At 34.6% G+C, this 26,853-nt stretch overlaps 1 protein-coding gene and 2 non-coding genes across 3 annotated transcripts; 2 read left to right on the top strand and 1 right to left on the bottom strand.

The window, feature by feature from the left end:
* Window positions 1-20,360: 20,360 nt before the first annotated feature.
* On the top strand, window positions 20,361-20,431 carry TRNAG-GCC (transfer RNA glycine (anticodon GCC)). Its single transcript has one exon. It is a non-coding gene; the product is annotated as a tRNA-Gly (tRNA).
* A 1-nt stretch (window position 20,432) lies between these two features.
* Window positions 20,433-20,520, top strand: LOC148770529 (small nucleolar RNA snoR114). Its single transcript, XR_016031486.1, has one exon. It is a non-coding gene; the product is annotated as a small nucleolar RNA snoR114 (small nucleolar RNA).
* A 3,044-nt stretch (window positions 20,521-23,564) lies between these two features.
* Window positions 23,565-24,999, bottom strand: LOC148770528 (F-box/LRR-repeat protein At3g26922-like). The gene is made up of 2 exons (XM_088817888.1): window positions 23,854-24,999; window positions 23,565-23,702 (listed from the first exon to the last, which is right to left on the bottom strand). The coding sequence occupies exons 1-2, from the start codon at window positions 24,997-24,999 to the stop codon at window positions 23,565-23,567; spliced, it is 1,284 nt and encodes a 427-aa protein (XP_088674014.1).
* Window positions 25,000-26,853: the final 1,854 nt, after the last annotated feature.

The raw sequence follows: 26,853 nt of genomic DNA, 5'->3' as shown, positions 1-26,853 counted from the left end.
TTTTCTCGCAACGGGTTCTAGTAATGAGCGAGTTGGCTCCTCATGGGAGTTGTCTCGCAGCGAAGTCGTAGGGGCGATCGAGTTGGACCGCAACGGCTGTGGAGCGATGCGCGTATCTAGGTCGTTCATGTGGATCGAAGTTGCACGGTGGAGGATCACGTGGATCGAGGTCGCGTGCGTGGATTGAGGTCCCGGGGTGGAGGAGTGTGCGCGGAGGAAGAGCAAGCGGGCATAGCGCGGATGGAGATGTCGGCGCACGAATGGCGAAGACGCGGTGACGCGCCCGCGTTAGGGCGAGCAAGACGCGGGAATGCGGAACGCGTGCGTGGATTCGGATGCGGAGCGCATGCGCGGATGCGGATGCGGATGCGGATGTGGAGTGCGCGGATGCGCGAAGGAGAATGTGGAGTGCATATGCGGATGCGGAGCACGCGGATATGGAGCGCATGCGCAGATGCAGAGCGCATGCGCAGATGAGGATATGGAGCGCCTGGACACGTGGAGGCAGATGTGAAGTGCATATGTTGATGCGGAGGGTACGGATATGAAGCGCATGCGCGGATGTGGAGCTCGAGGATGTGGAGCGCATGAGCGGAAACGCATGCGCAGAGCACGGATGCTGAGCGCATGCGCAGATGTGGAGAGCGCGGATGCGGAGCGCATACGCGGAGGTGGATGTGGAGCTCTTGTGCGGAAGCGGAGCACGCGGATGTGAAGCGCAGACGCGGATGCGGAGAGCGTATGCACGGTTGAGGATGTAGAGCGCGTGGATGCGGAGCGCATTCGCGGAGGTGGATGTGGAGCGCATTCGCGGAAGCGGTTGCGTAGAGCACGGATGCTGATCCGGAGAGCGCAGATGCAGAGCGCATGCGCGGATGAGGATGTGTAGCGCACGGATGCGGAGTGCATGCGCGAAGGCGGATGTGGAGCGCATGCGCGAAGGCGGATGTGGAGCGCATGCGCGGTAGCGGATGCGGAGAGCGCGGATGCGGAGCGCATGCGCGGATGTGGAGCGTATGCGCGGATGCTGATCGCGTGCTCGTCGATAGGGGCGCGAGGTTGGGGATGTGTTATCCTTGGAGTAGAGAGATCATCATACCCAGCTATTGAGATGGGATGCGAAAGCATTGGAGTTGAAAGATAAGGATGTGAAACCATTTGGATGAGATGTCATACCTTGGGGTGGGATAGCCCCCCAGCTTAGGATAAGACGATCATGAACCATGTTATGATTTTTAAGGACTCCAAATGTCGTTGACATCATTGGAATGATAGCTCGTAAGGGATAGGCATTGCCTTTCGTAGGTGAACGTGGGCGATGTTGCGCAATTCGTGTTTCTCGGCAATGAGTGGGTTGTAACATTCGAGACCTATCGATGGATGCGCACGACACACTCGCTTGGTTGTTGTTATGTTATAGCAGTGGTTGTGCCACGGGTGGAGCCGTAGGAGGAGCGTTGGCTCCTGCTATGGCGATGTGTTGTGTCATTGCTTCAGGGGTAGCACGAGTTGGAGCTTCCGAGTCATATGCTGAAGGTCTTCTTCGGTTATCTGAACAGTTAGATGAGCAAGGAGAAGTGGATCCTGTTGAGGACTTAGTGGGGCCTCGATAGGAGGAGCGTTGACTAGCGTTGGGGTGATGAATGATGCCACCACTGCTTCAGTGGCACGAGTTGAAGTTTCCGCGCTCATACGTTGAAGGTCCTCATCGGTTATCTGAACCGTTCGAGGAGCAAGTAAAAGTTGATCTTGTTGAAGCTTCCGCGGTCATATGCTTAAGGTCCTCTTCGGTTATCTGAACTGTTCTAGAATCAAGAAGAAGTTGATCCTGTTGAGGACCCCGTGGGACCTCGCAAGGGGAGCGTTCACTCCCTTTGCGATGATGTATGGTGCCACTGTTTCAGTGGCCCGAGTTGAAGCTTCTGCGATCGTACACTGAAAGTCCTTTTCGGTTATCTGAACCGTTCGAGGAGCAATGAGAAGTTGATCCTATTGAGGACCCAGTGGGGCCTCGCGAGGATGAACTTGTGTTGGATCTCGAATGCGGGGAAGGGGAATCGGCAAGTCGGAGCCTCCATGGTGTGGGAGGTTGTTAGCGTTGAAGGGCCTCCTCGGTTGTCTGAACCAATCGAGGGGCGGGAATAAGTGGATCATGTTGAAGATCTAGTGAGACATCCGAGGAAGGTCTCGTGGTGGATCTTGAGCACAAGGAGGAGGAAGTGGCGAGCTAGAGCCTCCACGAGGTGGGAGGTCGTTAGCAGTGTCACACTCCCCATGGGCAAATATCTCAAGGTCATCTTGCGCGCTACGTGATTATGTCTGCCTTCCCACAGACGGCGCCAAAATGATGATCCTAGAGATATATAACCTTAGAGAGTTGAAGTAGGATGAGGTGGAAGAGCAGAGTGGATCACTGGCTCACGACCTTGATGACCTTGAGATACATGCGATCATAGAACATGTGAACTACCCCGGGGGTTGATCCGGCTTAAACCCCTCCGACGCTCAAGTGAGACGTGCGGATAGTAGAAATAGTCCAGAGAATACATGTTGTAGTATTGATCAGATAATATGACGTACCTTAAGGAATGAGTTCAAACGTTTATTTATAGCTTAGTTGTCGGGCCCAAACCTTACTTGAAGGTGATTGGGCCTCGGTGATAGTGGTCATAAATATTGGGTTCGTTGCCCATTAGGTAAACAATTATAGGCCCATTTAGTTGGCCCAATTAGGCATATGAGAGATGTAACAATCATATGCCACATTTTGATTCGCCCTTTCTTCTTTGTTTCGATCGATTGTTGATCAGTTTGTTGTCTTATCTTCTTGAATATATTCAAGTGATGGCTTAGCCTCTCTTTCTCTCTCATCTCATCTTCTTGAATATATTTAAGTGTTGGCTTAGCATCTCTTTCTCTCTCATCTTCTTGAAAACCTTTCAAATGTGCAAAAAGAGATGTGTAATTTTATTACATACAAATTGTTTAAATAATGTGGTTTCCATTAGAATGCAGATGAGGAAGATGAAGGAAAAGTAAAATGAAAAAACACACGAATATTGATTATATATCTCTCAAAGACATAACAAATTTTAAGAAAAAGTGAGGTGATCACCATAGTATTTCCTGTTCAATCATAATCCAAAATCTTTCAAATATGCCGGACAACCTGTTCTTTGATTTTAATTTGAGTGGGTATCAAACCGTTGAATTGTCAAACCATCAATCTATTTTTTGTTTTGAAGATTGGAAAGCATATTCTCCTTAAATTCATCTTACTCTTCTTGTAATGGAGGTAATAATATCTATTTAAACCATGAATTTGAGCCTGGAATTTTGTCATGATTACAAATTAGAAACAAAGGGTACGAGAATTTTAGAATGAAGTCAAAAAACTAAAGTAGTGCACCATCTTAAATATTCTCCGACAATGACGCCAAAACCTCGTTGGTGGTAATATTTACATGCAAGTGCACGTATCGTACGAGTAATATAAATGATTTTTAAGTCCAAGTATCGATCTCACAAAGAATATTCAATTATTAAATTCTAGATGCTAAATCCTACCAATTGTGATCAAGCTCACCCTACACAATCGAATTTTGAGTAATTATTCTAAATTAACTAAACTAAATTAAAGCAAATTAATAAATGTAAAACTCTAATTAAAAATTGTCAAAAAAAAATAATTATTATCTAATTATTATTATGATCAGGGTCGGCTCATGCATATAGGCAGGTTGGGCCTTTGCCTAAGCACCACCTTGTTAGGGGGCTCCACCAAGTAATTATTTATTATATATAATTATTATCTATGTTATATGTATAATATAGCCTTTTTATATTATCTCCCTAAATTAATGACTGTAAATTTCAATACAAAGCTTTAAAAATCAAATCTCGAAATTTTCTGATTTTCTCTTGTACTAGCCTTCTCGTTCTATGAGTTTTTTTAGTTTCTATATTTTATATTATTTTAAAATATTAATTCGAAGCTATATGTCAAATAAATTTCTAAAATGATTTTTTTTTCTATTTATTGCAGGTGATTATTGGGTGAATAAAGTTTCTATTGCGTTGACTTTCAACTTGCTATTTACCATGTTCTACCATTTTTGGTCATTGCTCATATTTTTTCAATTTTTATGTCGAGTGGATAAAATATTCGTTTGGATCTAAAAATGAAAAAAAACTAGAATAAGATAGTGAATCTCAAAAGAGTTCTAGAAAAATCAATGCATTTTCATCCATTAAAACACGAATAATAAATTTTCAATAAATTCCTTTTGAAAATAAAGGCCCCCGTTTATTTGTTTCGCCAAGGGCCCCAATAACCTAGAGCCGGCCCTAATTATGATTATTATTGTTTTGGACGTCCAAGAGGTCAAAGTCTATTGGTTTTCCATGAATTTAATGAAAACTCTTATTGTAAAACTAAGAAATAATAAAGAAGAAGAAGAGAGCAATGTAGGGAGAAGAGAAATATTATTCAATATCTTCAAGTGTATCAAACTCAATACAATTGTGTCATATATATAGTACAAGAATGATCAGTCAAAGATCATACGTTACAACTCCTTAATGGTTATGAATAATGGTCATTAATAGTGGTGAGTAGTGGTGGACATCCACTCACCTATAGAATTTATAACACTCCCCCTTGGATGTCCGCCATTAATGGTATATGCCTCGTTAAAACCTTGTTAGGAAAACCCAACGGGACAAAACCTAAACGAAGGAAAAAGAGTACATTGTGGTATTGTTGATCATGCTCCCTTTGATTTCGGCATGATATATTGGAGTTAGATCATCTTAACGATGTAGCGATAGATCACCGGCGTATTGATTTTGCAAACTTGTTATTTGATTGTCAGCAATGATTGTTAATATCGTCTTTCTTCTTTAACTCTCGGGTACTATAGGAAATTTCAACGATTCCCGGTCACCTCCTTCGATATAACCAAATCTTGGTTGTGCGACCAAACAACATTATCCTCATATAGAAGCACAGTTGTCTTCATTATATTCTCAAGGATAAAAAAACATTTCTTATGTCCAAGGATTGGACAATTAATGAATCATATAAAATCATTTGATTGAATAGTCGACCCAAATGATAATGGAAATCAATTTATTTGATTATTCCTTTTGTAAACAAGGTATTCACTAAGGTGACAATACCATATTCTTTTATAATATGTAAATGGATCATTTGTAGAGTCTAACTCATGAGACATCTCATTATATGCTTCAAGCATTTTGAATTCTTTATTAATTTTATGATCCATATAGACATATGCGGTAATTGCATCCATATGATGCATGTCAAGTATTTTGAATACCATCATAAAGTGATTGCATCATAAAAATATATTTTCCAAGGCATTCAAATTTACCGCAATGATTTTACCCACTTCTATGCTAAAAGCTTTCACAACATTATGTGTGATGACCGCAAGTCAATGTACAATTCATTTCATCAATAATTTCAAATAATCATGGTCAATTGCATTTGTGAATGCATATACTAATGACCAATTAGATGTCGACATCAATTAAAATATACGAGCTTTAAAGCTCTTCGCATTATAAAAATAATTGTACATATAGTTATTTGATAACATTTTTCTTACTCCCCATATTTCTTTATAATCAGTCAAGAGCTCACTATTTCACTTTCCGGTACCGGATTCTCCTTAGAGAATTATATTCATATAAATGGGGATTGTAGCCTTTGTGGATACGATCTCTTGTAGAGATCCATATCTTTTCATGTACCATGTATTTTTCTCTTACAGAGAATTTTCTATATTGCATCAATAAAGTTTTCATAATACTTTATGTGCTTGAGATCATTATTTATTTCAATAAAAATGTCCTACATGGACAAAATGCGCGCTTTGAGTTTCACAATGTGGAGGGAGTATTAAGGACTACTTGTCCACTTTATTTTCAAACTCAATATAAATAAATTCAATTTGGTAAATGAATATTCATTCGAAAAGAATTTTCAAGTCTTTAAAATATTATATCGGTACAACAACAAAATTGAGAACTAATAGTCTCAAATGGCTCTCTATTCACTTAGAGAGCAAGCTAACCATGATTTATTTGCCAATCAACTCTTTATTGGCACATAATGGTTCGATTTAAATGGTCTTGGTAGCTACCATATAATCATCAATAATTTTCTCATCCGAATATGTATTTCATTTATGCCATGACTGGCAAAATTCTCAAATCAAAGTAATGGATATTGGTGTTGAGGGTCCCCCAACATCGTCTTTAAGACGAATCCTTTCATGAATGAGATAAGTAATAGGATCAGAGTATGATGCTACTAGCGCTAGTAGACTTTAATTGAACGGTATTCATACCACTTATAAGGGTGTTAATCATTCGAACCAACATATATATCTCCCCCTCTTATATGTATAAATTAAGATTGGTTAGTTGTGTACCATAATCATTTTTCACCCATTTAGGGATTCACGATGCAATCACAATGTGAAATATGTCCTTCAAGGACATTCGTTTATTAAGCCTTTTCATGGCAAAATCTAATGTGCAATGTGTCCTTCTTGGACATTTTCTCTTGAACTCATTTGCAACATATATTATTATATCAAGTTTCTATTTTGTTGATAAATGCATCTAGCATTTTACGCATTAAAATTGTTGAAAATGAATTCCTTTTTCTTTTGTGCTTAAATATTTCTATTCACAAATTTAGATGAGACAAATATCATTTCATATATAATTCACGCCGTTATACAAGAACCGGCTTCTTATCTCCCCCTCAACGGCGGGAAAATGGTCTCATTAAAATGGCAATTGACAATGTATGCCATAGAAATATCTCCCATTAGGAGTGCAAAATATTGCATAGCATAAATAATAAACAAACCATATGATATCATGTCATGTGGCTGAATATAACTTCGTTTGAGAATCCAACAGATTCTGAACATACATGATCAAATTTCAAAATTTTGAAAATTCAGGGACCAAACTGTAAATTTTGAAAATTTAGGGACCAAACTGTATATTTAGAAAATATTATAGACAAGGCTGCAAATTTTAAAACTTCGGTGGAAACAGAAAATGCTGAAATGTATTCATAATTGCAGATGATGAGAGGAACGAGCTGCATATTCTGAAAAAAAAATAAAAAAATTGGACTTAATCGTAAAATTTTCAAATTTGGTGGACTAAAATGAAATTTTTGAGAATTTTGAAGGAGTAACCTGTAGATTTCGAAAATATGCAGAGGGTTTGTAATTTTAACAAGGAAATTAGATCCCCTTTTTTCCGTTTGGTTTGAAATTTGATCTCATGTAGACCAATGATAAAAAAAATCATATACATACCTCCATAGATATGAATTTGGAATGAAATATGCAACTTTAATTGAATTGGTCAATATCGTGACTCAAAAACCAACGCAATTTCTTTAGCTTTTCTATTGGTGCTTGATAAAGCTTATCGACATGCTTTATCGTAAAATGGATATATGACCAATCATTTTTCATAGTTCTCATCTCTCTTCCATTTCTAATGATGAGATAAAATAAGCTTGAGCACCATGATAATTATTCATGCCAATATATGTCTCCGAATATTTTAATATTGTTGTTTTCACTTTCAAAGAATAACAACACGAACGAGCTTTATATCATTTCAATTTTAGCTCACCGCTCGTGCTATATTACTATATGCAATCAAATTTGTTGATTTTGCTTCTACAAGTGCAACTTGAGTTTTTATATTGCCACTTCATAATCATAATATAATATAGATCCAAAATATTGCTACTGTGGTAGCATTTCAAGTCACAAACTTAGAGAATATTTTCTCGGATAAATTTCCATAACTTTATTTTATGTTACTTATACTTATGTGTTCAAACACATACCTCAATTATTTTCTCGTTTCTTGAAAATGAAACGATAATATGTTGCTCGGTGTCTTCTAGACACATGTTCAATATGAAATATCTTGATTGTATTTCCAAGACACATAAATGGATCTCAACATCAGTGATCCAACTTCGATAATTTCTTATGGAAATAGCATCATTGAGCCACAAAGTGAATAGTTCTTCGAGTCACTTCATTGCACGTGCTCGATTTGGGCCTCAAACCTCAATAAAAATCGTAATAGTACTTCATCGTAAAAACAAATTAGTACTATAATATGAATTACATTAACCCAAATCTTTAACATTGAGGGTTATCACTTAGACTTCGTGTGTAATTGAGACCTTTAGTCCCCATAATTAATTTAGGCTTCAATCCGTCATATCAGGAAAACACCAAGAACGTCGATCTTGACAATGTAATATTTTTCTTTTAGCAAAAGAAATCAAATTAAGGGGTAAGAGTAAACCATGGGAGTTGCATCCCTTTGGTGTTTCATTTATGCCATCCAATGTTTCATGACGTATATTACTAAATTGATGTGGATCAATACCATTCTCTCTCTGGTAGATATTATAATGGCATATAGAGATAATATACATACAATATGTAGTGAACATATACTATGAGTGGCCGATTGAATGCTTCAAATTATTGAGACAATTAAACATATGCAAAAGGCTCAACAGAAACATTTTAACGTGTCAAATAAATAATAAACAATAGATATAAATGTCACATTAACGGTTCAAATTCTTAATCATGGAATTAAGACGTTTCAATGTAACGTTTCAGCAAATAGGGAGAATATCAACCCATGCATATGAATAAAATATAATCACATTTTTTTTTTACTGTTTCATTGATTTTATTCACATCACAAGTCAACCTTAAATAAATGAATAAACAACTATTATTCTTTTCATGAGTTTCAAGTTTACGTTTCATGCTAAAGAAACAGATAGAAATACTAGCACATAATATTATTATTATTCAACAGCAAAAAATAAAATTAGTATGCATAAACCAAAGAACATACCAGAGTGTTGATAGTTAAAAAAAAATCGGGTACCTCAATATTTTGTGGATCGAAAAAAATCCACAGAATTGACAGTTCTGCCAGATCTGGGTATTTTAAGCATATCTCTCAAGTCCGACATCCGATTTCAGCGATTCAGTATGTTCTGAACAGCCAACATAAATTTCTACAACTTCTATGCGTTGCACTTTCTCAAATTCGAAGATTATCAGGTCCGAAACAGACCTCAAAGTCTGACATTATGAATTGTGCAAAAATTCACCTACAACATAAATAAGATTGTTAATATTGTTCTTCAACTAAAAAAAACAATAAAATATAATGAATCATCTCCCTTTTCATCATTATGGGTTGAAGCATCCTCCACTTTTGGATCATCATCAACGCTAATCTCCATAGTTGAAATATATTAGCTATAAAAAAATAAAGCAAACTCGTGCTGATAACGTATCGTTAAACTAAGAAATAATATACAAGAAGAAGAGAGCAATGTAGGGAGAAGAGAAATATTATTCAATATCTTCAAGTGTATCAAACTCAATACAATTGTGTCATATATATAGTACAAGAATGATCACTCAGAGGTCATACGTTACAACTCCTTAATGGTTATGACTAATGGTCATTAATAGTGGTGAGTAGTGGTGGACATCCACTCACCAGTAGAATTTATAACAACTCTAACTGTATTTGCATTACACATAATAATTGACGAGTTTAATGAATCTGAATGACACAAGAGCTCTACGTTTTTTTTTTCTCCTTATTTTTAAAAGTGTATATCTATTTAATTACTAATCCATATTACTTAATTAACCTTCAAATCTAACCTATTTGAAGGGATATTTTTGTCCGCACATTAAATATAAGAAACCACCCTATGATTCACACTTTTATAAATAGTATAGATTATACAGGATTTCTAACTGTTATGAATTGGTAAAGGTGGATGACCACCATTACTGAGCATTACTCCCACCACTATTTCCACCATTTACTCACCATTATAGGCCTATAACTCCTTGTAACTCATGATCTTTCATGGTCTTACTTGTACTATATATAGTGCTCCATTGTATTGAGTTGGACACACAAGAAGAACAAGAGAATAATATATTTGATTCTTTCTATATTACTATGTCAATTCATCTTTGCTTTGTTCTTCTTTATTAGTTTCTCAACACGTTATCAGCACGATTGTTCTATTTCATTTTTCGAGCAATGATGATCCACATAGGATAACCACTTCTCAACCATAGAAGATGAAACGGGAGTTGATTTCAAATATTTTATTGGTGTTTTAAATTGATTAAATATTAATCATCTTAATTTTGTTGTAGTTGAATTTTCGTGCAATTCACGAGTCTGTACTTCGATGTCTGTTTCGGACCTGATAATGTTCGAATTTCAGAAAATGCAAAATACGAAACTTGTAGAATTTGCTTTTGGATTTTCGGAACATTTTGAAATCGAAATCGGATCTCAATCGAGAGAGATATGATTAAAATACTCAGCTCTGTCAGTGCTGTCCCTTGTACGAATTTTTTGAGATGAACATGACGTTCTAAAAACAAAAGGGACGATTATAGGCCTAGAGCCTAGATTAAATACGAGATTAGAAATCTCGATTGAATATAAGTCTAAATGATAAGACTCTTGAGCATTTGAGTTAATGGGTATTCCCCATTTATAGTACCATTCTTTCATGATCAAAGTACTATAACGATTTTTATTATATACTGAGGCTTGAGGCCCAATTCGACCACGTGTAATCAAGTGACTCGAAGATTTGAGTGATATATTAAAAAAACAAAAGCCACTTGCTCTCTAATTTATGTGACTTGAAAAGCTCCATCAATAGAAAAAGACAAGTTCATTAATTTTAGGCTCGAAGCCTAGTTTAAATATGAAAGCTTGAAAGCTTGTATGGAGGAATATAAAATATAAAGGTTTGAGGCCTAGATTAAATTTGAAGACTAGATATCTCGATTAAATATATTAGACTCAAGGTCTTTGTGATATATGATACTCAAAATTGAATATTTGAGTTAATGGGTATTTCTCACTCAAGGTACTTTATTTTATGATTAAGTACCAATTATAGGGCTTAAGACCCCAAATCAAGTACATAAATTCAAGGTATAAAACTCAATCCTTGAGATTTGAATGGTAAATATGTATTCACAATGAGTATTCATTTGAGATATAATGATATCAAAACTATCATGAAGTTTAAAATTATCTTTGATAGTTCAAGATGAACATAGCTATAAAATTTGGATCATTGATGTTAAAGATCCATTTATGTCTCATGATATCACAAAATATTTGTGTTATTGCTATGTGCCTTGAGGACACAAGCCAAATACTACATAATGAAAATGTGTCAAGAAGACACCGAGCAAAATATTATTGTTTCATTTTCAAGAAACGAGTACTTAATTGGGGGTATGTGTCTTGAACACACAAGTACAAGTAACATTACATCTAGTTACTTATGAAGAAGAAGAGAGATAGATATTTGATCCTTTCTATAATTTGCTCTCTTTAAATCTTGGCTTTGTTGTTTTGAAAACGACAAGTAAAATATTTCGATATATGTGTCTTGAAGATACATATAATGGAGAATTGTAAGAGAAAATATTCTCAAACTTATGGATCTATATTATGATCATGAAGTGACAACATAAAAAACTCAAGTTGCACTCGTAATAGCAAAATAAAGATTTTTAATAGCATATCGAACTATAATACGAGTTGTGAGCTAATACAAAACTCGTTTAATTGTTGTTATTCTTTGAAAGTGAAACAACAATATTAAAAAATTCAAAGAGATATGTTGACATGAAAAGCTATCATGGTTCTCAAGCTTATTCACTATAAATTTTATCTCATCATTGCAAATGGAAGAGAGATGAGAAATATGAAAAATGATTGGTCATGTATTCATTTCACGATAAAACATGTTGATAAGCTTTATCAAGAAGCAACACAACAGCAAAAGAAATTGCGTGATTTTGGAGTCACGATATTGACCAATTTAATGAAAGTTGTAAATTTCATTCCAAATACATATCGATGGAGGTATGTATATGATTTTTTTTTGGTCTAGATGGAATGAGATGAAATTTCAAACCAAACTAAAAAAATGGGGATCTGCTTTTCTTGTTAACATTCCAACCCTCTGCATATTCTGATTTTTTAAAATTTACATTTTACTCAATTTTTAGTCGTCCGGATTTGAAAATTTTACGATTCAGTCTAAATATTTTTTAGAATATGCAGCTCGTTCCTCTCATCATCTGCAATTATGAATATATTTCAGCATTTTCAGTTTTCACCGATTTTTTAAAATTGCAGCCTTGTACCTAAAGTTTTAAAATTTACATTTTGGTCCCTAAATTTTAAAAAAAATACAGTTTGGTCCCTAAATTTTCAAAGTTTTGAAATTTGACCATTTATGTTCAGAATTTGTTAGATTCTCAAACGAAGTTATATTCAGCCACATAACATGATATCATGTGGTTTGTTCATTATTTATGCTATGCAATATTTTGCACCCCTAATGGGAGATATTTCTATGGCATACATTGTCAATCGCTATTTTAATGAGACAATTTTCCCGCCGTTAAGGGGGAGATAAGAAGCCGGTTCTTGTATAACGGCGTGAATTATATGAAATGATATTTGTCTCATCTAAATTTGTGCATGGAAATATTTAAGCACAAAAGAAAAAAGAATTCATTTGCAACAATTTTAATGTGTAAAATGCTAGATGCATTTATCGACAAAATAGCAACTTGATGTTATAATATATGTTGCAAATGAGTGCAAATGTCTAAGAAGGACACATTGCACATTAGATTTTGCCATGAAAGGCTTAATAAACGAATGTCCTCGAAGGACAAATTTCACATTGTGATTGCATCGTGAATCCCTAAATGGATGAAAAATGATTATGGTACACAACTAACCAATCTTAATTTATACATACTAGCATTGTTTCCCCGTGCGATGCACGGGATAAAATTTCAAGAGTAAAAAAAAAAATCAATTTAATACATAATAAGAAAATATAGTACATGAACATAGTAAAATTTAATAATGTAGTATTATTCATATTTTATATAATATTAGTTTGTTTAAATTTTACATATTAAGATTTATAATCCAAATATATAGATTTAGATTTAACAAATCGAATTTTTATCTTTATCTCTTAAGATTTGAGATATATTGACAAAAAATAGGGGATTGATAATTATAGAAAATTAATAGAGAAAAATATACTAAAAAAATAAATAAGTAATGAAATACCATTAGGGTTTTTTAGGGTTGCCCAGCGTTTCTTTCTTTTATATATAAGATAAGATAGGGAGATATATATGTTGGTTCAAATGATTAGCACCCTTATAAGTGGTGTGAATACCGTTCAATTAAAGTCTACTAGCGGTAGTAGCATCATACTCTCATCCTTTTATTTATCTCATTCATGAAAGGATTCGTGTTAAAGACGATGTTGGGGGACGCCTCAACACCAATATCCAGTACTATGATATGAGAATACTTGCCACTTATGGTGGCATAAATGAAATACATATTTGGATGAGAAAATCATTGACGATTATATGGTAACTACCAAGACCATTATAAATCGAACCATTATGTGCCAATAAAGAGTTAATTGGCAAATAAATCATGGTTAGCTTGCTCACTAAGTGAATAGAGAGAGAGGCATTTGGGACTATTAGTTCTCAATTTTGTTGTTGTACCGATATAATATCTTAAAGAATTGAAAATTCTGTTGAATGAATATTCATGTACCAAATTGAATTTGATAATATTGAGTTTGAAAATAAGGTGGACATGTAGTTCTAAATCCTCCCTCCACATTGTGAAACTCAAAAGCGCGCATTTTGTCCATGTAGGACATTTTTATTGAAATAAATAATGAGCTCAAGCACATAAAGTATTATGAAAAACTTTAGTGTTGCAATTTAGAAAAATCTCTATAAGAGAAAAATACATGGTACATGAAAAGATATGGATCTCTACAAAAGATCGTACCCACAAAGGCTACAATCCCCATTTATATAAGTATAATTCTCTAAGGAGAATTCGGTACCGGAAAGTGAAATAGTGAGCTGTTGATTGCTAATAAAGAAATATGGGGAGTACGAAAGACGTTATCGAATAACTACATGTACAATTTTTTTCATAATGTGAAGAGCTTGAAGCTCGTACATGTTAATAGATGTCGACATCTAATTGGTCATTAGTACATGCATTCACAAATGCTATTGACCATGATAATTTGATGACATGAATTGTACATTGACTTGCGGTCATTACACATAAAGTTGTGAAAGCCTTTAGTGCAAAAGTGGGTAAATTTATCGCGGTACATTTGAATACCTTTTGAAAATATATTTTTATGATGCATTCACTTTATGATGGTATTCAAAATACTTGACATGCATCATATGGATGCAATTACCGCGTATCTATATGGATCATAAAATTAATGAAGAATCGATAATGTGTTGTGCATATAATAAGAGGTTTCGTGAGTCATACTCTAGAAATGATCCATTGACATATTATTTTCAAAATATGGTACAATCACCTCAGTGAATACCTTGTGAAAGAGCAAATAATCTGACTTACCATTATCATGGTATAGATGTGAATGACCTAAATCTTGTGGAGACTCACGAAGAGCTCACAAAGATGGTCAATTATTTGCTGACATAATTTGAGATGAAAAATATTGAAAGGGCAAAATGCATCTCGAATCGAAGATATATCAAATGAAATTTATCCATTAATACAAATAAGAAATGGATAAAACTCATCTATTGAGTGATATTATGTTTGTCCAATTATTGGATATAATTGAAGATCTTTTAAGCCCTCGAGGAAAGAATTACACTTTGCAAAAAGTGTAAAATGTGTATTACATTATCTTTATGGAAAATTCCGTGGATCTTAAAGCATATATAGTTGGCTATATCAAAGTCAAACAATAAATTATCATATTCATTTATCGGAGTATTTCCAACTACTTCATTGAGAAGATGATTAAAAGTCATATGTCGAAATCAGAAGGAGCATGAGCACTACTTATAACAACACTGCACTCTTTTTTCTTCGACCAAATTTTTATCCCAATGGGTTTTTCTTGGCAATGTTTTAACGAGGCAGCGTCACGCTCGCAAGCTTCACATGGATATGTACTCTTTTCTCCTTCGATTAGGTTTTGTCCCAATGGGTTTTCCTAACAAGGTTTTTAACGAAACATATTCCATAGATGGTGGCCATCCAAAGGGGAGTGTTATGAATTGTTAAAGGTGTGGATGACCACCATTACTCACCATTACTCCCACCATTATTTCCACCATTTACTCACCATTATAGGCCTATAACTCCTTGTAACTCATGACCTTTCATGGTCTTACTTGTACTATATATAGTGCTCCATTGTATTGAGTTGGACACACAAGAACAAGAGAATAATATATTTGATTCTTTCTATATTACTATGTCAATTCATCTTTACTTTATTCTTCTTTATTAGTTTCTCAACACTAACTAAATTCTCTACGTAAGCTTTTGTTTTTTATTCTTTCTAATACCGCTTCGTTTGTTAAATCTCTTTTATCTATGCTCATGTTTGACAAACTCTCGAACTAAACTATTTCTTTGGCCTCTCGGTTGCTAAGCTCTCTAACTAGGGGTCATTAGCAATAAGCCCCTCATATAACTAATAAATGGTGATATGTCCACCTCTTAAATCTTTCTTTGTGATAACCCCTAGAAATTGTATTCCCAATTCTACCCTTGTGTCAATTAGCATAATTTGTCAAATAAAAAAATTGAATTTTTTTTTTATTATTATTTTGGATTTATTTCGCATTTTTTTTTATTTTTTTTTATTTCGGATTTATTTCGCATTATTATTATTATTATTTTTATTTTATTTTTATTTTTCATTTTTAATATTTTTTTAATAAAAATATTTTTTTAAACAAAAACTTGAATTTTTTATCTCAACTTGTTTACTACGCCGAATATGACTGTAGGTGAATATGACTATATCGACTGTAGTCATATTTCTTCTCTGTCTTGCAGGTTTTTATATTTTCAATTTAAAAATTCTGAGTATATAGTGTATTACAGTCATGTTTACCAAATTATATAAGAAAAACGAAGATTGCCTATTGTTTACGAAAAACATCCAATCAACATCCACACAAAAAATCACATATGACTATAGTTGAATATGACTATATGTGACTATATTAACTGTAGTTATATTTTTTTTTATATTGCAGTTTTTCACTTTTTCAAATTAACAATTCCGATTATATAGTGTGATATAGTCATGTTCACCAAATTATATAAAACAACGAAGATTTCCTATTGTTTACAAAAACAATCCAATCAACATCCACACAAAAAATCACAATTTGAATCTAGTTACTAAAAGTCAACTTGAAAACGAGAAGATAGAACATATTCGAATATGACTAGAGTCATATTCAACAATAGTCATATTCGAATATGACTACAACCATATTCGAAATATACATAAATATGACTATAGTCATATTCGAATATGATTATAGTCATGTTACTGCTGCTCTTCAGATCTGAAACTGTATTTTCAGATCTGAAAAAAAAGGGAGAAATCAAAAAATACATAAATAAAGAAAAAAAAATATCGAATAGTCATATTCGAACCAGACAAGTCACGTTGATGCTGTTGCTTCAGAACTGGAAAAAAACGAAAATAACGAAAGGGAGGGAGGGGGAGGCGGCAACAACAACGGTGAATGAAATAGAAAGTGGAGAGGCCGCTACGATGTTGGTGGTGGATAGATCTGAAAAGAAAAAAAAACGGAGAAATCGAGAGAAATAACGAAAAAGAGAGAAAAAACCTTACATGGAGACGAAGGACGCAGAGGCGGCAACGAGCGGCGACGGTGGTGGTGTAGAGATCTATGTGAAGACGTTGGTGGTGTAAAGAGAGAGAAAAATCGAGAGAGATAACGAACGAGAGAGAAAGATATTTATGTGGAGATGAAGGAGGAAACGACGACGGCAATGAGCGACGATGGTGCGGCGGCAGTGGATGAAGGTTGGAATTTCCGAATAGAGTTGAAGGGCGTGGAGAGGTGGAGAAGATGAAAGTGATAGATGTGGGCAATAATTAGGGTTATAGTAGTTTAGGGTATATTTGTCTTCTCACACTAGTGGAGGGGGGTCTCACTAATTAAGAATGAAAGTTGGGTGTAGGAAAAATCTATAAGGGTGCATTTGGATGAAATGCTTTGGGGAAGGGATTTCAAATCCATAATAACAAATCCCTTGGACTTGTTTGGATTGAAGGATTTGGGGATGGATTTCAAATCCACACCCCTCCTTTTTAGTTATGTTTTGAGCAATTGAGGTGGATTTCAAATGACTCCTAAATTGGAGTCATTTCAAATCCCTTCCCCAAATCAAATCCCTCCCCAAATCCTTCCATCCAAACGCACTCTAAAAGTCAATTGGGTTTAATTCAAAATATTTTCCATTTGAGGGGTGTATTGCATATTTCCCCCTCTAACTAATCTCTTGCATGCTAAGCTCTCTAATAAGCTCTTGTTGGATACTATCTAACTGAGATCTCTTTTCATTTCAAAAGCTCTGTAATTACGCTCTCTAATTAAGTTATCATTTGTCAAGTCTGTTTATCTAATTATGCTTTAACAATACTTAGAATGCATATTTATTTAATAAGCTCTATAATTAATTAAGTTCTCATTTGCTAAGCTCTCCTTTAACACTATTTGAGTGCATATTTGTTTAATAAGCTCTCTAATTAATTTATTATATGCTAATCTCGGCTTAATCCCACTTTGCACCTTGAAATATACCAATTTGTCACTGTGCACCCTCGAAACAAATTAATAGCACTTTGCACCCTTGGAGCACAATATATGGTGCATAATGCACTACACATTAGTTTTTAAAGCTATTAAAGGTAATTGTTTTTTAGTTGTATTTAAAATATATATTTCGTTATCAAGTTATTTGAAAATAATATTTTCTTCCAAATATTTCTACTTAATATTTCCACAAATTACAATAAAAGATTTATCAATCACATAATTTAGTGATAAAAATGGTTTGATTTTATATTGTAAATATATTTTTTTTTCAATTGTCTGGTGTGATTTTTATTTTTTCGCACTTTATGCGTTCGAAATTAAGTTGTAGGTTGAAGAAAATAACCATTTAATTTGTTATTTTGCAGCCACGAAAACAAAAATCAATAAAAAAATGAATTATCTTTTATTATTCAATTAATGGTGAATTGTGAATGATTTATTGTATTTTTTGGGTGCAAAACACTATTATTATTTTTCAAGGGTGCAAAGTGCCAAAATGCTTCATTTCAAGAGTGCAAATTGAGATTATGCCGCTAATCTCTTCACTATAAACGTAATTAAACTCTGCAAATAATTGGAGCCAACAGTGAATTTACCACAAGACATAAAAAAATATGTAAACACAAGAAAGATGTATAAATTACTCTGTTTAAAACATAGAGACCTCTCTCCAAAATTAATTCAGAGATCATAACAGTTAACAAATACTCCATGCTCATTCAACTCTAAGGATAAGATTACTGTAACCATATCCATTAAGTTTGTTAATTTTCAGCATCTTCTTCGCATCAACAACCATGGCATTTCAATCAATCTCCGATAAATGAGAAATAAGTTCCTCACCAAACGGCCATCCGCAGAGCTAGCCACGTACACACAATGCACCTTCCCCAATTGTTGTAACCCCAATTCCGGCGTACTATGAACCATTATTCCAGCAAAATAATTTTGAGGGAGGGCTAGCTAATTTTTCCTCTGTTATATATATCTTATATTGTATTGTTGGTAAATTATTAACTCTTTTTATTGTTGTATGTTTTTTTATACATTGCATAGTGAGAGCGGTAATTGAGATATAAGACCAATTGTTGTAAAGATAAAATAAATAAAAGGGGTAATATGTTAGACACCCCTTAAATCAAACTTAATTAGATATGGGGGACAACCTCAAACAGAATAGTTTAACTAAATCCTTATTTTTAAATAAAATTTGAACCACATCCTTTGATTTTAATTTAACCCGAAAATACCATTCATATAATTAATAAAAAATCACATTTATCTCTTTCTCCTCACCCTAATTTCTCCACCGCCACACCCACCCCTTTTCTCTCAACCGTAACACACACTCTCTCAAAGACGGAAAATAAATCTTTTGAGAAAACTAGCAAACGTGTGAAATTGCAAAAATTAAAGAAGGATTAAAGATACGAGATCAGAGAATCTAAAGAGCAGAAGTATAGAAGTTGTGGTTGAGTCGGGGCGGCGAGTTGTGGTGGTCAACGCGGTGGGCTGTGGTGGTCAAGATCGCGGCGGGATGTGGTGGTCGAGATGGCGGCGAGCGGTTGTGGTGGTCGAGGCGACGGCGGGGGCTGTGGTGGTTGAGGCGGCGAGACAGCGGGCTGTGGTGGTCAAGGCGGTGGGCTGTGGTGGTCGAGATGGCGGCGAGGGATTGTGTTGGTTGTGGCGGCGGAGATATGGTTATGGAGGAGATTTGATCTTGATCTTCAAGAGATTTTGGTTGATTTGGGTTCAAAATCGTAAATCTAGGTTTTTCAACAGTTGGTAGGTGACTATGGGAGCGACGGCTGCAGATCTTGGCCGCTTGGGTTTGAAGGTTGCTGCGTTGACGGCTAGGACTGTGTGTTGTTGGCTGCTAGGGTTTGATAGTATACCATAGTAGACCTAGAATACCGTAGTATACTGTACCATAGTCTACTATAGTATTACAATAAATAAAATATTAAATATATATATTTATATATATATATATATATATATATATATATATATATATATATATATATATATAGAATTAACAAAAACGAAAAACAAGTTTAGTTTTGTAATTTTTAATAATATTGTAGAATTTTTTTTTTAATAATAGTGTAAAAATGATAGTACACCATAGTATACTATAGTATTTTTAAAATCCGCTGAATTATTTAACAAAAAGAAGAAAAAAAATCGTAATTTTCAAAAAAAAATGTTATAAATAAGGAAAAAAAATTATTTATAATAATGTAAAAAATGCATAGTGAAAATTGAAAAAATAAACATGAGTGAAAGGGCATTTTTGGAATGAATTTAATAAAGGATGTGAAGGAAATGTTTAGTTAAGCTTGTCATTTAGTTCTAATTAGTTTTGTCACTAGGGATCTATATCTTAAGACCCCTAAATAAAATGACATTTGAATTTGTAGTATTGGTTGGTTATATATTTAAATTGTAAGAAATCAGTATCAAGCACCAGTGGTCTAGTGGTAGAATAGTACCCTGCCACGGTACAGACCCGGGTTCGATTCCCGGCTGGTGCATTGGCTGTGACGACAATCGCGCTGTTGTAACGGTTGGGTCTGTTGCTCTCATCTGACCATTAGATGAAAATTCCAGTGCTGCTGAGCCTCTCGTATATGTGTTTATATTTTTTTTTTCTCTTTCCATCATTTCTAAAGAAAGACTTTTCAAATACTAGTACTACCCTCCCTCTATAATCTATACGTGTTTATATTATTTTTTTTTCTCTTTCCATCATTTTTAAGGGGAAATATGCAATACCACTCATATGAATTTTTTTTGAATTAAACCTAATTGAATTTACAGATTTTTCCGATAACCCAAATCCCAATCTAAATTAATGAGACCCTCTTTACCAGATATGATAAGACTAAAATGCCCCTATATACTAGGGTATTAATTTTATTCCTTATTCTTTGTATAACTCTCACGTTCACACACTCTCTCTCTCTCATGTTCACTCTCTCTCTGTTCTCTTTTTTTTTTCATTGCAGATTTATAAACTGGTGCCGCTATCCTTCGAGATTTACATCAGTGCCGCCGTTCTCCTTCGAGATTTACACCAGCGCCGCCGCCCTCCTTCCTCCTTTTCACACCACCGCCATTATCCACTCACCCAACAACCGATCACATCCGCCGCCTAGGGTTATGTCGTCAAACCTCCCCAAAAACTCATGTTGTCGCCTCCTACACACCACAACACCCCTTGCCGACAGTATCATATATGTATGGATATGTGGGTCTGTGTGTGTGTTTTGTATGTGTGTGTGAAATATTGTCTCTCTCTCTCTACCTTTCTTTCTCTCTTGTTTTTTTTTTCTTTACATCTGTCTCTTGTGATTTTTTTTTTTTCTTTATATATGTCTCTTGTGATTTTTAGATCTTTGGATCTCTTGTGACTTTGTATGTGGGTCTGTGTCTGTGTGTGTAAAATGTATGTGTGTGTGTGTGTGTCTGTGTTGTATATGTTTGTGTGTGAAATATTGTTTTGTGTGTGTGTTTTATTTCTGTATTTTTTTATTTTTTATTTTCAGATCTGTAGTACAGTTTCAGATTTGAACAGCAGTAGTAATATGACTATTGTTGAATATGACTGTAGTCATATTCGAATATGTTCCAGTTTATCATTTCATGTTGACTTGTAATAACAAGATTTAAATTGTGGTTTTTTGTGTGGATGTTGATTGGATTGTTTTCGTAAATAATAGACAATCTTCGTTGTCGTTTTTAATTTCCAGATATAACAGCAGTAGTAACATGAGTATAGTCATATTCGAATATGATTATTGTTGAATATGATTGTAGTCATATTCGAATATGTTCTATCTTATCGTTTCAAGTTGACTTGTAATAACAAGATTAAAATTGTGATTTTTTGTATGGATGTTGTTTGGATTGTACCACACTATATAATTGGATTTTTTTAAGTTAAAAATGTAAAAATCTTCAATAGAAAGAAAGAATATTACTACAATTGAAATAGTCACATATAGTCATATTCGGCGTAGTAAATTTGTTGAGAAAAAAAAATTCAAATTAAAAAAAATATATATATTTTTGTTAAAAAATATTAAAAAATAAAAATAAAAAATAAAAAATTCAATTTTTTTATTTGGTTGCAGATTTTTAGGAATTATGAAAACAAAAGAAGGAATAATTGGGATAACATATGTTAATTGATATAAGGGTAGTCTAGGGAATAAAATTTGTAAGGGTTATCACAAAGAACGATTAAAGGGCTGGATAGATCACCATTTATTAGCGATATGAGGGGCTTATCGCTAATGACCCCCATTTTTAAAGAAAGACTTTCGAATAGTAGTTTATCATTACTTCACCAATACTAATAATACACCCGTGTAATGTTCGGTGAATGTTGTTCTCGGTATATAAAACAGATAGTGAATTTAGCTAAATGTTCGAATATATTATTTGATGAAAATACTCTTTAGTGCATCACTCCATAGGAATATATACTCCTTAGTGCATCACTCTATATGAATATATACTCCTTAGTTAATATTAACAATATTTGCCATGTTTTTTTATTCTTTTTTTTTTCTGGTTCAACATTGATAGACAAATGCAAGAAAGTGAAGTTTTATAAGTCAAAATGAAGCATAAGATATATTTATGCAAAGATATTTATAACTTGAGGGTGTCCTTTTGACTAGAAACTTTATGGATGTATTCTAAGTACAAATTTAATTAATTTGTGAAGGGGCAGCTATAAATTTTCTGGTAATGTTGTAAACAAGTACAGACAAATTCGCTCCGCTAGCGTATGCACTCGGGCGTATCATCCAAGGGTCTGATTGGTTCAAGGAAAATAGTAGGTAAAATAGTGAAAATGCGATGTAAAATAGATGTAAAATAGTTTTCTTGTTTGGTTAATAAGTAAAATACTATGTAAAAAAATTTCATTGAAAATGTGGAAAAAATATTGTACTAAAAGGAAACGAGTTTCCCTAAAAAAAAATAGGAAAATATATCATTCTACAAAATGTGCATCTTATTTTACATTTTATTTTATTCGTTACATGATACTTTTTTTGGGTTAGAATTTATTTTAAAATAAAAAAAAACTATCTCTTTTTGGGTTAGAATTTATTTTGAAATAAAAATGATTCAAACAAAGCCTTGGTATTTTCATTTTACTTGATATTTTTCTCTATTATTTTCCCTTAAGAACCAAACAAAACTAAAGAAAATTATTTTCCTCCAAATTATTTTCATCAAAATTATTTTCATCAAAATTATTTTCATCACTATTTTTCTTAGGAACCAAACACAATTGGGATTTTAAAAGTCTTTGATTTCCTTTTCTTTGCTTTTTCATTTTCCTTATTTCAAAATCCATGAACCAATCATAGCCTAAGAGACGACATAAAATTTTAATGACATAAAATTTGAATTGTTTCAAGAGATGGCACGTTGATTTCGATTCTACAGCATTTCACCTTTAATGCATAGTCTCATAACAAGCATCAAACGACAAGTCCTTTAGAAAAAAAACATAAGTTTAAATAGTCGAATGTTAACGTACAAAGTCTAAAAATTAAAACTGCAAAAAAAAAAAAAAAAACTAGGATAAATGACTCACAAAGTTTGTCTCCATTTCAATGCAAAACGAGTACGAACGTGTACCCCATGTCATCGACGATAGCGTCGCCATTGTGACAGAGTTACCGGACGCCATTCTTTTTTATTCTTGTCATGAATCTCCAATCTCACTTCCTCCAAATCTGGATGCATTAAAAGAATATCCCACAGACACTCGATGTGATCCATCTCCCATCCGTTTCCATAGAAGAAAGAGTCATCGATGAATCTCGGACGACAAACACAAAACAAAGCATTCATAAGAGATGAAATCGAAGATAAATCAAAACACAAACTCAAAACTATCCACCACGACTGGTTTAATATAATTGTCTTGTACCGCAATGTATTCTCGAATGGGAGAACACTGATCAATGTTTAGAGAAATTTCGGATTGGCTTAATGACTTGAGCAGTTCGTTTAGATTGACGAACCACAAAGAAGAAAAAACATCGATAGATTGCAGGTATATATTTGAATGCCACTCACTGGAAGAAGTAGTTGTTGTTGCAAAAGAGATGGACGGGATAAAGTCTCCAAAATAATCAAAATTATTTATCTTCGAGGCGTCAATAAACACCTTGATTTCTTCGAGTCCACAACAATCAAAAATATTTAAAATCTCGAGGCTTGGGAACTTGCACGTCGACAAGCGGTCCAATAGCAAAACGACACCCGTCAGAGATAAACGGGTGAGATTACGAAAGTCCGCCCCTATGAGGAACGGAATATATCGGCCATAAAAATCGATTATTTCAAGAGAAGGGGTATGGATTTTGACTTGACAACAATCCACAAAGGAGACATTATTGAAAAAAGTGAACTCTTTTAGATTTTGTAGACTCGCCGCATCAATTGTTGTTAACGTTCGACATTCTCTGACAGCCAAAGTTTCAATTAAAGGACAAGACGATATTATATTCTCAAAAATATCATCCTTAATCGAGACTCGTTGGAGATAAAGTGATTTTAGATTCTTCAAGAGTAGTATCCTTCGAATAGTGGTTTGGTCCACTATGAATCTATCCAAGTGCAAATATTTGAGTGATTCGGCTTCAAAGACTACAGACGGCAGATGATTATATTTATAGTCTTCCATACTATTCCGAAGACGAAGCTCTTTCAAACCCATATTTGTGACTAATCGGATCCATTGCTCAAGAGCGGGCATCGATTCTTCGTCGTCGTCACTGCCTATAGATACACGAAGGCTGAATTCCTCTATGCACAGCCTTTGATCCAAGTATCGCTGTAAAGTGTTGTCCACGGTGGTAATAAAGTCTTGTTTGTTTCCTTCGAAGGCCTGGATCGAAAAATCGAGATTAGGGCGAGTGCACCAAATACTGCGCCATGATTTCGAAAGTACGGAGGTTCGAACAGCTTCTTTTTGGGAGAGGAAATAAAGTATCTTCTGCAGGATGTGTTCTGGCAATATGGATATCCTGCACGTGGAATTGAAACCGTCTTCTCCTTTTGGCCTTTTCATGTTAATTTGTTACATGAATATAAGACGAAGACTTATATGGCTATATATGAAGTGGAATATAGGGATTATAATAGGGGTACAACTCTTAATTTGTTACATGAATATAAGACGAAGACTTATATGGCTATATATGAAGTGGAATATAGGGATTATAAAAGGGGTACAACTCTACAATAGATAGAATTACGTACCTATTGCATTCTTTCCTTGCGTGCAGACTTCTCATTGAATTAGAATCGAAATTTATTTGTTGTTTTTATTTTTAATCTCAAAAAGGCCCATGACAAGGACACTTAATTAAAATTTGGACATCCAACTTTTTTGTCTTTCAAATATTTCCTCCTCATTCAAACTTATTTGCAAATAAGGAAAACTCTTTTATATATACCAAAATTACCCCAGTTCATTGAAATGAAACCCAATTCAACTCCAATTTTATGAATTACTCTCCAATTTAGCCAAATTTCACTAATTAACCTATTTTGACCCTTATTACAATTTTGACCCGCCGGTCAGCCGCCGTTGACTTTTTTCTTTTCTTGAACACTTTTTTTTTTTTTCTGAATTTTTTTCCGGCAGAATCAACCGCCGTTGACCGCATGGTATACGGCGTTGACTCTTTTTATTTTTTTATTAACTTTTGTTTTTTCTTAAAAAATATTTTAATTAATATTACTGTATTAGATGCTACATTACTGTGTCCAACAGTTATTTAGTTGTCGGAGACAATAATTTAACTTAATTGACCTTTTTTTTCTTAAAAAAAATATTTGAATTAGTATTACCATCTTGGCTGCTAAATTACTGTATCCAACAGTTATTTAACTATCGGATATAGTAATTTAACTGTTAATTGACTTTATTTTCTTAATTTTTTTTAATGAATATTACTGTCTTGGCTGCTAAATGTTGGGGATCGTGCATGTATACGCAGCGGAATTTAAAAATTTTATATCGAACTAGTTTCGATTACATGCAAAACTAATCATATAGTCAACGTACCTTAACGCTTCCGCCATACATATGGTAATTTTTCGATTTAATTGAAAAATACATAAAACCGAAAATCACGAAACATGCTTATTCATCATTTAATGAAATCGAAACACGTAATCACATATTACTCATAATCGTAAATTATAATTCATACAAAAATGCTCGAATTAATTTACGAAAGTTTCGATTCATTTACCTCTTGTAGCGTGCGATTTCGACGAATCGAAATCCTAGAACGAGTCACGTACAAGCTGCTATATACCACTCCTAGGGGCTGCAGGAACACCACCAAACGGCAGCTGGACCGAAGGTGTGGCGACGGCGGCGCGTGCGTGACGACGGCGGCGGCGCGTGGGCGGTGCATCGGCGCGTGCGGCGATGCAACGGCGATGCGGCGATTCCGTCGGGGCAGCAACTCCTCTCCAATTAGGTTTCACCTCGAATAAACGGATCTCCCCCTACTGTAGCACTAGATACAAAGGGGTTAGATAACAAAGGGAATACGATAGAGAAAGGAGAGGAAAAACCGGCGGATTCCGGCGGCGGACGGCGGTGGCGCGGCGGAGATGCAGCGGCCGAGAGGGGGGCTGAGCGGCTAGGGTTTTGGTGCTGAAAATCTGATCGCAAACTCTTGTTTGAGGTCTATTTATACCTAGGGTTTTCAACCCTAGCGGGCTTAAGTCATTGGGCTTGACCCACTGATGCATTAAACCCATTCCCTCGTCGGCCTCGTTTCTAATAAACGATCGTTCACAAAATTATAACAAAATTATATTTGTGACGAGCTCAAAGCCCTCGTCGATACGAGTGCCTCTTCGAAATTTCCAATTTCCAAAATTGGAAACTTCCACTTCAGTG

This window comes from Erythranthe guttata, chromosome 5 (genome assembly GCF_056151865.1).
Source record: "Erythranthe guttata isolate IM_541 chromosome 5, IM_541, whole genome shotgun sequence".
Classification (NCBI taxonomy): domain Eukaryota; kingdom Viridiplantae; phylum Streptophyta; class Magnoliopsida; order Lamiales; family Phrymaceae; genus Erythranthe; species Erythranthe guttata.
Note: the sequence above shows the minus strand (reverse complement) of the source record. Positions and strands in the feature narration are given on the sequence as shown.